At 33.2% G+C, this 12,415-nt stretch overlaps 1 protein-coding gene across 3 annotated transcripts in view; it reads left to right on the top strand.

Annotated features, from left to right (window-relative positions):
* Window positions 1-10,971, top strand: part of LOC135842512 (repulsive guidance molecule A-like) — a 214,983-nt gene extending 204,012 nt beyond the window's left edge. For all 3 annotated transcript variants that reach the window (XM_065360006.1, XM_065360004.1, XM_065360005.1), the window contains one exon: window positions 6,339-10,971. In XM_065360006.1, the coding sequence (XP_065216078.1) occupies window positions 6,339-7,037 (699 nt within the window). In that variant the 3' untranslated portion in view covers window positions 7,038-10,971. The remainder of the gene's footprint in view (window positions 1-6,338) is intronic.
* Window positions 10,972-12,415: the final 1,444 nt, after the last annotated feature.

Raw genomic sequence — 12,415 nt, 5'->3', positions numbered from 1 at the left:
GATCATGTAAGGAGGAGGATTTTTATTCGTAAAATTTTTGGTTCGGTTTAAATTTTTTTGTCGTTCACGAACGATTTGTTCGTTTGTGAATGAAATGAATCGCTTGTGGATAATTTTCGATATTTGTGATTTGTGAGTCTAATTCTAATGTTTCTTATACTTACTTAGGTTGAATTCTTTCGAAATACAAGTCAGTCCTTTTTTATTTAATCGGTCGCGAACGAATCAACTCGTTCATTTGTGAAGAAAAGTGAATCATTTTCGAACGATGCACGAAAGTCGTATTGTTTATGAGTTGAATAATTCCCAATGTGTCGGATTCTTTCAATATACACGTGTCAATACCGATTCATTTAATCGTTCGCGAACGATTTGTTCATTTTGAGAGGAAAATGAATCATTTTCGAAGTTTTTCGAGAGTCGTGGTTTGTATAAGTTGAAGGATTTTCATGCGTAGAATTTTTTCAAAACACATAATGAGATATGAGCACTGATTCATTCAGTCGTTCGCAAACGACTCGTTCACTTGGATCATTTAAAACAATTTTCATTTTTCAGTAGTCGTGCTTTTGTGAACCGAAGTACCCCATTCCTCTATTTTGAATGTTTTTTCCTATTTTTTTTATCACTTGAAGACCAGTTTATTCAGTCGTTCGCGAACGACTCGTTCACTTGGATCATTTAAAACAGGTTTCATTTTTCAATAGTCGTGCTTTGTGAACCAAAGTTCTCATTCCTATATTTTCAATGTTTTTTCAATTTTTTTATATCACTTGAAGACCAGTTTATTCAGTCGTTCGCGAACGATTCGTTCGTTAGTGAACGAAAATGAATCAATTTTGAAAGATTATCTATAGTAGACTATTTTTTTATTCGAATATATGAAAAAAAAAATTGAGTTCGACCGGGTGCTGATTCCGTGACTCGGAGGCTGGATCGCGATGACTGGTGTGACGTCACACAAACATTGCTACCGGGTACAGAGCCGGCTATACCTGGTAGCTTCTGCTTAAATATCTCGTTCGAAGAATACCTCCTTCGATATTAGGACCATCTGCTGCCATTCTGTCGAAGATTTAGTATAAGTAGCCCAGCCTCGGGCGATCCTCGCGCCTTTTCTCAAAACAACGCGAAATAATATCGGATGGACCATGGACCAACTTCTTCATCTCGAATCTTCGTCGTCGTCGTTGTCGTCGTCGTTCTGATGTGTACATATTTTAGGTCATTCAACGCGATGACCTATTGGGTATGTTGAGCTTGCGTGCGTGTTTTCATAAACAGCAAACAAAAAAACAAAAAAAGAACCTGTCCTTACGAATAATATTTAATAATTGCTCGTCTCCCAATCATCGTAAGGATTCGGATAAATGTAATTGTAATTGATGCGTTTTGATTTGCTTTTTCCTCTGCTTATGTCATTCATAAATTCATAATGTTCGACGACGATCGATGTACGTAGGATCAACATCGATAATAATTGAAAGATAGAGAGTTCGTGGCTTTGAATCTTAATAATCGTTTAGTGTACTATACTACGGTGTCGTAATAAATGTGTTGCCGAGGTAAAGGGTAGGGGAGGTGTGAAGAGACAAGGTATCGATAATAAAAGTACATTGTATGTATATCGTGTATATTGTAATGTACAGACCATATTTGTTATACAATGCAATATGAAAGGTGTCTTCGATTCGATGACGACGAAGGATGCAATGACGAATGAATAATTTCAAGAGAAAGAGAGACAGGTACCATGGAATGCTCCAATGTACGTGTGCGTGTATTTGCTAATTACTTGAGGAGGTGTGAGGAGGAACGACGGAAGCAGTGTTTTAAGCGAGACCAGTTGATGATAAAAATGATAATTATATTAAAATTCGGTCTACGTGATTGACCTGTCCAGTAAGGTAGATATCTATGTATCTGTATTCAGAGTTCGTTCTCCTATCATTTTAGACGAGCCAAAAGAACGATGAAATATCGAAGTACCTACATACAAATAAATGTGGTCATTTTTTGACAAAAAAAAATGTCAATTTTGACCTCATATATGTTGCATTTTTTTTTTTTATTTTTTTTTTGGATAAGTGGAACTAGGCACTTCTCTATTGTTAGATTTAGATTCAAAAGAGATCGTAAAGTTTTTAAATGCTAAAATTCTTCAAAATTGCTGAGCATCGAAAGTCAAGATCAAGAGTCTGATTTAAAATTCAAACTGTATTTCCTCAAATAAAAAAGGAACACAGATAAAGCAATATACGAGTATTTGGAGGAAGAGGAGGGATAATGAATGAAGCGAAGGAAATATGTTCACCAAGATGAATGAATGTCGATCTCTCACAGCAACATTAACTTCTCAAATGATCATCTTAGTACATATATTCGCTCGAGCCCAGCCCTAAAGAAAGAAAAGAGGGGGAAGGGAAACACCAAAAAGTGTTAGGTAATGTTGAAAATTAGTTCATTATCGAGCTTATATACCTATTACGTACCTAGTACCTACCTATAGGTATAAGAGAGAATAAGTCAAAGGTTGTAGGAGGTATTTTTTGGAAGATATTTGTCTGTATAAGAAGAGAGCCGAAGAGAAGCTAATCATCGTTAGGAGGATGCTGCTCGCAGCAGAAAATACTCCGACGACGGTGTTGAGAAAAACACCCAAGAGAAATAACTCTGCGGTGGCGACGATGCTGCTAGTGCGCCGCTGATGTAAAAGTGTGAGAGAAGAAGGTGGTCGAAGAGGAAACGAGAAATGACAGTAACAATAAATAACATCGCACCACTACCACTACGGACAGGTTACCGGTCCTGGAATGGAGGAATTATGACTCTTTGGTGGAGTTCCGAGTGAGGTTATACATAGGATAGGAGGACTGGGACCTGGGAGCGAGCGTATCCACATCCACAGTGATAATGTATCTCTTTGCACGTAGGATTAGGCGATTTATCTTACGTAGACTGTACATATCTTTGTGATGTGAAATTTCTCTGTCGATGATGCTCTGCCTACTATATGCGAAGAGTAGCTAGAATTTGATGTTATATTCAGAGAATATTCCTATTAGATGAGGATTTTCAGATATCTCAAGAGAAACGTCTTAAATTTTTTGTGAATATTTTTTCAAAATTTTTAATTTTTGGTCTGAGGTGAGGGGTAGGTAAGAGAAGAAATTCCGGAAAGTACGAGTGGAAATTCTTCTTTAGGAGTAATTTTAGGGTGTCTAGCAGCATTTCTTATCTTATTTTCTTTAATTTTGTCCAACAGGTTGCTCGTGTGTTTCCCTATTTTGCTTTTTTCAGACATTTTTTGATAAAATTGCGAATATTTTTTTTTTTAAACACTATTAAAAAGTCCTGATTTTTGTGAAAGGTGTCAAGATATGAAGTTCCTATTTTTGATCTAAAGGGATCAAGAAAGTACCTTTTTTTTTCAGGAATTGCCTAAAAGTCGTATTTTGCCAAAATTGTCCAGAAAATCTCAATTTTGGCCAAAACTCTACGAAGAACTGGGAAGTCCTGATTTCTGACTAAACTGCCAAAAAAGAGTCCTACGCTTTTTTTTTCAAAATTTAATTTATAAAAAAAGAGTCCTGTAAGTATTTTACAAAAATTGCAAAAAAAACGCTATTTTTCGCTAAAATTGTCAAAAAAATTGTTCTTTTCCTAAAGCAAAATTACGAAAGAGTCCTGATTTTTGATAAAACTGCCAAAAAATTCTACACACATTTTTTGAAAATTTGATTTTAAAAAAAGTCCTGTATTTTACAAAAATTGTAAAAAAAAACTTATCTAATTTCTCACCAAAAGTATTGACACGTCAAAAAAATGCCCTTTTTTAAAATGTAAAATTACAAATAAGTTCCAATTTCTGATGAAATTGCCGAAAACAAATTTGTTTTTTTTGGATAAAATTTACCAAAAAAAAATCCCTGTTTTTTGCCGAAATTATCAAAAAAAATCCTGATTTTTTGCCAAAATTGTCAAAGAGCGTTGTGGATTTCTGACAAAAGAAAACTGCGAAAAAAGAGTCATGTTTTTTGCCAAAGTAGTTCTGTTTTTTGCCATAGAAATGTCCTGTTTTTTTTCTTTTTTTGGTCATAATTGCTAAAGAAGAGGTTTTGTTATGCTGTTTGTCGTGTACTTTTCGATAAAATTGTTAAAGTCCTGTTTTTTTTTTTTTTTTTTTTTTTTTTTTACAAAACTAAAAAGAACTAAAAAGTTCTTATTTTTTTTGTCGAAATTGCCAACGCTAAGATTGTTTTTATTTTTGACCGAAATGGATCAAAGAAGAGCCGTTTTTTCAAAAAGTTGTGTTTTGACAAAATTTTCCAAAAATTCAAGTCTCGATTTTCGTAAAAATTACCAAAAAAGTCCTTCACATTTTTTTTCAAAACTTGGTTTTAAATAATGCCTTTTTTTCGGGTAGTTTTTCATGATATTGGATAAAGAATGGGAGAAGAAAGGGGGGGATTCAACTTGTATTTTACTAAAATTGTAAAAAAAAAAAAGGTTATTTTTTAGCAAAATGACAAAAAAATGTTGTTTTACGATAAAATTTCCAAAAAAGAGTTCGATTTCTTGCTCGTAGAATTTGCAAAAAAATATCTGTTTTTTACCGAAAATGATCGAAAAATGCTCCTGATTTTTTGCCAAAATTATTTGAAAAAGTCGCGATTTTTACCTAAATTATCAAATAAGTTCCTTTTACTGAAAAAAAATCCTGGTTTTTTGGCAGAATTGTCAAAAAAAAGTTCTGGATTTTTTTTCAAATTGACATAAGAGTCCTTTTTTTTTGTCCTGTTTTTAGAAAAAGTCATCGTTTTTTGTCAAAAAAATGTTCTGTTTTTTTTTTGTTGCCAAAATTGCAAAACAAGAAGGTGCTATTTTTTTTACCAAAATTTACAAAAAAATCGTTTCCAAGTCCTGATTTCTAACAAAATGAAAAAAGATCTGTTTCTTTCTAAGATTGCCAAAAGTGTCCTGTTTTTTTTTTGCTAAAATTACCAAAAAGCCTTGTTTTTTTTTACAAACCTGCCAGAAAGTCTCAATTAAATACTGACAAAGTTGCCAAAAAATCCTTCTGTTCTGACAAAATTTTCTTTAGAAAACTCTGCTTTATGTCAAAATGGCCAAAAGTGTCTTTTTTTTGACAAACCTGCCAGAAAGTCTCAATTAATTACTGACAAAGTTGCCAAAAAATCCTGTTTTATGCCAAATTTATCAAATTAAAAAAAATGGTCTTTCGTGTTGCAAAAATTATTTTAAAAAGTCCAGTTTTGTTTTGTTTTGTTTTTTTTAAAATCAAAGGAAGTATTTTTTCAAGTTAAAGTTCTGATTTTGTTGAAATTACCAAGAAGTCCTGATTTTTGACAAACCTGTTGAAAAAAGTCCTATTTCTTGCGAAAATTGACAAAAAATGATCTCATTTTTTTGACAAAATAGACAGAAAAAGTCTTAAAATTGCCAAACGGTTTCTTGCCAAAAATAGATTTTTAAAAAAAGATGCTTTGATTGATCTGAGAAAATTCCTATCTATGTTGAATTAATTTCGAATACTTCCCCCCTCCCCTCTTGTAGAAATTTTTTCAATAATACCGACCTTTCAAACATCAGAAAATTGCCTAAAATTTGACTTGAAAAATTTATGATTCAATTCGTCTCCATAAAAAATTAATTTAGTTTTGTTTACGATTTTTTTTTGGTAAATTTTTTATTCAAGGATTTTTCTTGGAAATTATGACTTTTTACAAGGAAATGGGAAGAACATTTTTAAATAAGATGAGAAATATTTTTTAAAACAATTTCTTGAGAATTCATGAGGGGAAGAGGAGGAGTTCACTATGTATTTTGAAATACCTAGAGGCTGAAAAAATGTATGCAAATCGTTCTTACTGACGTGAGAGAGAAATTTTTTTCAAGTCCATGTTAGATTTTTTCTGCGCATTTCGATTTTTTAGGAATTGTAGGTAGGAAGGGGAAAGGGGACGGAAGGATTTTCTAAAAGGCGATTGAATTATTTTTCTCGAGTGCGTGAAAATAATTTCTTGATTTTTTTGTAAATAATTTAGTGTTTGAAAAATTTTTCTGGCAAGAATTGTTTAAAAATTGGTGATTTTTTTGCGTTCTTTTCCCAAGGGTTGAAATTATCGTGTATGGAGATAATGAAAAGGAATTTGACTTAAAATGAGCATTGATTTCCCTCAAATTATTGTCCCTTTACTTTCACGATGTTCTAATAATATTTATTTTATATTTTTGTGAGATTAGATTTACAAATTACGATTTATACCGATTTTTTCGACTAATTGCGATCTTTTTCTTTCGTTTTTGTCGTACAGATATCGATATGGGTGAAAGGCAGAGACACCCCTTGCACGCTGGACAAACACTACGAAGCTGACAGCAAGTTCTCGTTACCGCCGACCTTCACAGACGGCAGCGATCGTTCTGGATCCGATAATACGGTCACTCTGCAGGTAGATTCGTTTCCGGAAGAAGATCGCGAATCGGCCGAAATCCAGATGCGTTACATCGCGTCTCGACTGTTCATCCGACGTAAAGGCAAATACCTCGCCTTCAACGCCAAGATCCCGGACGAAATCGTGCAACTGACCAGATCGTACGACGACAGCAAGACGATCCTTTGCTCGACCGGATGTCCGGCCAGCGAGCAGCTTAATCCTATCTTAGCTCGCGGGCACGTCATCGAACGCGAGGAAGCTTTCAAACTGTGCAAAAGTATGGAGAATTCGACCGGAGAAATGTCCTACGCGTTGACCGATAATTACCTGGATTGGTGCGTGTTTGACGTGATGACAGCCGGACGAGATACCGATTTCATCGACGCCGCTCATTTGGCTCAATTTGATGCGCTCAAGTTGGACCTGCCATCGCTGCAGAATCGTACCACTTTGCTAGAGATACCCTCCGGGTTGCATTTCAATGGCGGAGCAGGCTCAGTATCGAGGAGCTTTCAGTTACCATTTTTCATTTGCAGTCTGATGCTGATTTGTAGCAGGTATTTGTCGTCGCTGTAAACACCGTAATAGTAGGTCGTTGGTCGTTGTTATTTATTGTTTTTATTGTTGTTTTTATTTCGATTACTCTTTTTATTTTTTCGTTCGTGAGTTTTTATTATGACCCTGTTTTTTTTTTGTTTTTCCCCCTTTATTTTTTTGATCCCCTTTTTTTGTTTTTTTTTGTGTAATATTTTTTTAAAAATGTTTTATATTAATATGTGATCCTCTTCCGGCTCCATTCGGTATCTTCCATTTACCCCTCCTGTTTTTTTTTTTTTTAGATGAATACGTTTTAGTATGGTAAAAGTTCTTCCATTTTTTTCTCAATCTTTCTCTCTTCTCTCCCTTCCTGATTACCTAAATTGATTGATGGCGAAAAGATAAGCTCTGTACTGGACACTCGAAGGAAAAAATAGGGAAATGACGATGAGAAAAATTTATTAGAGATTTGGCAACGTGTTTGAGATGAGTAGGTACATATTTTTGAGACTAGTCGGTTTATTTGGTGAGAATAGATTGGAAGTACACGACGAAGTCGATTTTGCCATATATATATAAAGGGGAGGGAGAAAATACGATTTTAAGACTTGATATTTTAAGATGTGATTTTATATTTTGAAATTTTGGGTTGGAAAATGTTTGAGAAAGGAAATAAGGAACGAAAATGTCCTTCTTATTAGGCAAAAAATAAATTGCAGGCGTTTTTAGAATCATGGGGGGGGGGAGGAATCATTTTTAAAGCTTTCGATTATGATTTTTTTGCTTCGTCAGAAATTGCTTCATTTGAGTCGAATTTTGGTCTTGAAAATCTGAGACGAGGAAGAGGTGAAGATAAGAATTTTCTGAATCCACCAAACTAATATTATATGGTTTTAAAAAAGGTCATTCCATATTTTTTCCCCTCTCGAGTGTTCAAATAAAATTATTCATCGATTTGACGACGTGAAAAAATGGCGAGGTATTTTTTTAAACAGACTAGACATCTAACGAACGAACGAACGAACGAATGAAACTGATCATTATTTGAGTTAATTTTATTAAGATCGGGTAATTTATTATTGATTAATTCTTGTAGAATTGGGGATAAAATTGGGCAGTGAGAAGACGAACGTCTTTTCAGACAACAAACGAACGAATTTGCAATCTTCGACGACCGACATTTTACTGAATGAATCATTCGCGAACGAATTTACTCGTTCTGAGAATTGTGCTATAATTTATATTATTTTATTGTAAGTGAAATAGTAAATTTTAACGATGGATTTTGTTCATCGCGAATCGTTCGCGAATGATTCGATTTAACTTGAATCGAATCGTTCGCGAATGATTTGATTTCTTTAAATCGTTTTTGCCTTCTTGGAAATTATCAAATCTTGATTTTTGAATCGAGCGAAAAATTCTGTATTTTGGAAGACCTTGGATTCCAAATGAATCATTTATGAACGAATCGTTCGCGAGTGATTCAAATCTCCTTGAATCGTTCTCGAAAACGATGAAACATCGAGTAGTTTGAATCAAATCAGACGAATTCTGAATCGTGGAAAATTTTGATTTTTAAATGAATCATTCGCGAACTTATTTCTTTCAAAGTATGAATCAGAAGTAGATTTTTCTGGATGAATCATTCGCAAACGAATTTTTATAAACTGAAAAAGTGAAAATTCTAATGAAATTAAAGGTTGTCTTTTGCAAAAGTTTCGATTCCAAATCGTTCAAAAATTACGATGAAATGAGGAATTTTGAATCAAATGAACGAATCTCTAATTTTAAACGATCCGATTGAATTTTTTAGCTGATTCATTCGCGAACGAATTCCCCTTATGATTTAATGCCAAATGAATCGTTGGAAAACGATGAGAAATTTGGTGCTATAAATTGAACGAAATTGATTCATTGCTATTTCAACTTCTGAAAACTTTTTTCCATCAGTTCATCGCAACTCGTTCGCGAACGATTCGATTCTAAATTACCCAATTAATAGAAAACGACGAAAATGTGAGTTTTAAATCGAATGAAAAAATTCATCATTTTGGTCGATTTGGATTTTTCGAACGAATCGTTCGAGAACGAATTCTTTTCTAATGAAGTTTTTTTTCGTTCATTGTAAATCGTTCGCGAATGATTCGATTCTAAATTATTCGCTGGAAAACGAAAAAGTTTTAGTTTTTCTATTTTGGATGATCCAGTCCAAATGAATCATTCGCGAACGAATTATTTTTCGACAAATTTGGAGATGAGTTGTATTCATCAGAAGTCGTTTGCGAGCGATTCGATTCTAAATGAGTCTTTTCAAATCAATGAAAGGGGCCATTTTGAATCGAATCATTCGCGAACGATATTTTTTCCGCATGAAAATCGAAATGAAAACTAAAGTACAAGTATACGTTGAATGTCTTCGACAATCTTAAATCGTTTGCGAACGATTTGGTTTCAAAGATAAACCGTTCGATAACGATGAAATTGGGTATTTTGAATCAAATCATTCGCGACCCACTGTTCTCGAACAGTTCAATTTTCGTTCGTGAACATTGAACTTCAATTCAGTGAATCGTTCGCGAACGACTGGTCACTCCTTTCTTACTATTTTGAGGAATCCACGAAAACTGACGTCTGTTTTTTTGTTCCATGATCAAGTGAATATTCGGTCGTTCGGAATCTATCGAGTCATTTTTGGCGAACGAATCGTTCGCGAACTATTTTCTCATAAATTATAGCATAACAATAAATTGTAACCTTCCTAAAATTCGTTTGTATAGTTCGAAACACGCTAAAAATGAAAAATTCATATTTTTCTCCTCTTTTCTAATTACGATGTAATTTGAACGTGATTTTAATTCGAAAAAAACATTATTTTTTCAACTATTGAAGGAAAATATCGTTCGTTTTTTTACCTCCTGTTTTTTATTGGTTTTTTTTTTTTTTTGAAAGAGCTACTATTCGCCATCTTCTGTTATACCTACTCGTCCTTGTTACGTGCATTATTCTGTGCTTAATAAATTCAAATGGATATTTTTTTCTAGTATACGCGAAACATTAATTTATATATTTTATAATTTTTTTAATTATGTTGATGATCTCGATTATGTTTTAGTTATTTTTGTGTACGAGTGTGAGTGTGTGACGTGAGTTAATATCATGAAGACGATAACATAATGATGAAATAGTCATTTTCTTTAAAAAAAAAAAAAGATGAAAAGAAAAACTATGTATTTCGAATTTAATGTTTGAAGTACAAACTATAATTTTTAGACGGATTTATTTACATTCCATAATATTAATTAGTAATTCGTATCATTGTGAAACATTTTTTTCTCCAAATTTTATAGAAACCAATTTTTTTGACGCTTTTAAAATAATTTTAAAATTAATATAACCGATGTAGTATGTTCAACTTATCGTCTGGTTAAGTGTTACCAAGCATAGTTTTTAAGCGTTTATTTTAATTATTTCATTTTTTTTTTTTTTTGTATAAAAAATGAACTAAACGCGATATTAGAAATATCGCATGTAAGAATACCTAATAATTTTATTACGTATTTTTTTTTTTTTTGTTTTTAACTTTTAAATTAGCGATATAGTGCGATGTCAATGTCATGGTTCGTGTGCCATAAAGAAATGAAATAATATTATTATTGTTGTAAAATGGTAATTACGCCGATTCTGATGATTTTTTTTACGTATATAAATTTTACTTTGTTGAATGTAACGACTGTAATGAGCTTTAAAGAACGATTTACGAGATGCTTTATCGTATAATTTTTCTATTTTCAAATAGAGGAAAGTTTTAAATCGAAAATTAAAAGTGACAATACGAAAGGATATTATTTTACATGTGTGATTATGTGGCTTAATCGCTAATTAAATTGTTTTATATGATTTATTACGTGTACAGTGAAATTTTTTTTCAAAAAATGAATTTTGTAATTATGTAAATATATAGTTTTGAATAATATCCGATGTGTTTTGTTTGTTCAATTTTGCAATATTAGGTATTTAATTCGCAAAATGATGAAAAATATGCGATCCAATGAAAATGCTATAATAGTATTAAAATCGTGATCTGCGACTTTAAATCATCGTAAATATCGTATTTTTAAATATGCGGAAATTTCGCCTGCGAAATTCACGATATGCAACCAATACGACCTGGCTAAAGATAGCTAAAAAATATGATAACATTTGGTTCGAATCTTCATCAAACGCGTAGCGCCATCTATCGGAATAAAGCAGAAACTTCGTTCTGTTTTTAAATTTCTAGGATTGAAATTTCACGAACTGAGAACTAGATATGCGCGTGGCACCATCTATCGGAATAGTTTGGAACTTCTCAAAACAGAACATCGAAAAACACATTCTATCGCTGGTATTCGACGTGATTCCGAAATATTCCGATAGATAGCGCCACGCGCATATCCAGTCTTCATTTTATGAAATTTTAAAACTCGATGTAGTTTTTGTTTTATTCCGATAGATGGCGCTGCGTGTCTGTATTCCTGATATTTTTCGCTAACTTCAGTAAGCGTCGAATTGGTTGCCTATCGTGTACTTCGCAGGGGCAAATGTATTTATTTTCATCGGTAATTCACAGTTTCTTGATGGAATTATCTCGAATTAATTTATGTTTGCCAGTTTGAGATCACTGATTACGAATTTAAAGTAATTGTTACCTTTTAACGACGTCTTATTCCAATTTGAGGACGCAAATTCACGAATATAAAGTCATTATTACTTCTTAACTACCATGTCCTATGTCTTATGCTTATTCGAGGTAATTACCTTTTAAAGTATGTTTTATCGTAATTATTTCAGGACACAGATTACGAATTTGGTATTATTTCGGAGGAGGTTCAAAATTCCAAAATCGGTCTGAATATTACGATACATATCGAAATAGATGTTTTTGACGCTACTGAACACGAACTTGATGGCATTTTGGCGAAACCCCCGAAATGGGCTTTAGAAGGGGAGGTCCAAAATCCAAAAGTTACCACAAATTTCAAGTGACATATCAAAATGTATGTTTACGAGGCTCCTCAGTACGAATTTGGTATCATTTCGAAGTGAGCCCTAAAAGAAAGCTTCTAAAGAGGAGGTTCGAATTCCTAAATTGCCCTATATATCACGTGACATATCAGAATATATGTTTTTGATGCTCCCAAACACGAATTTTTCATCATTTTGGCGAAACCCTCAAAAGGGGCTTCTAAAGGGGAGGTTCAGAACTTCAAAAAGGGCCCAAATATTACGTGGCACATCAAAATCAATGTTTTTGAAGCTCCCGAGAACGAATTTGATGTAATTTCGGCGTATACCACAAAATGGGCTTCAGAGGGGGGAGGTTTAAAAATCAAAAATAGGCCTAAATATCATATCGCACATCAAAATAGTGTTTTAGA

This window comes from Planococcus citri, chromosome 4, assembly GCF_950023065.1.
Source record: "Planococcus citri chromosome 4, ihPlaCitr1.1, whole genome shotgun sequence".
Taxonomy (NCBI): Eukaryota; Metazoa; Arthropoda; class Insecta; order Hemiptera; family Pseudococcidae; genus Planococcus; species Planococcus citri.
The sequence above is the reverse complement of the archived record's forward strand: the minus strand, read 5'-3'. Positions and strand labels throughout refer to the sequence as shown.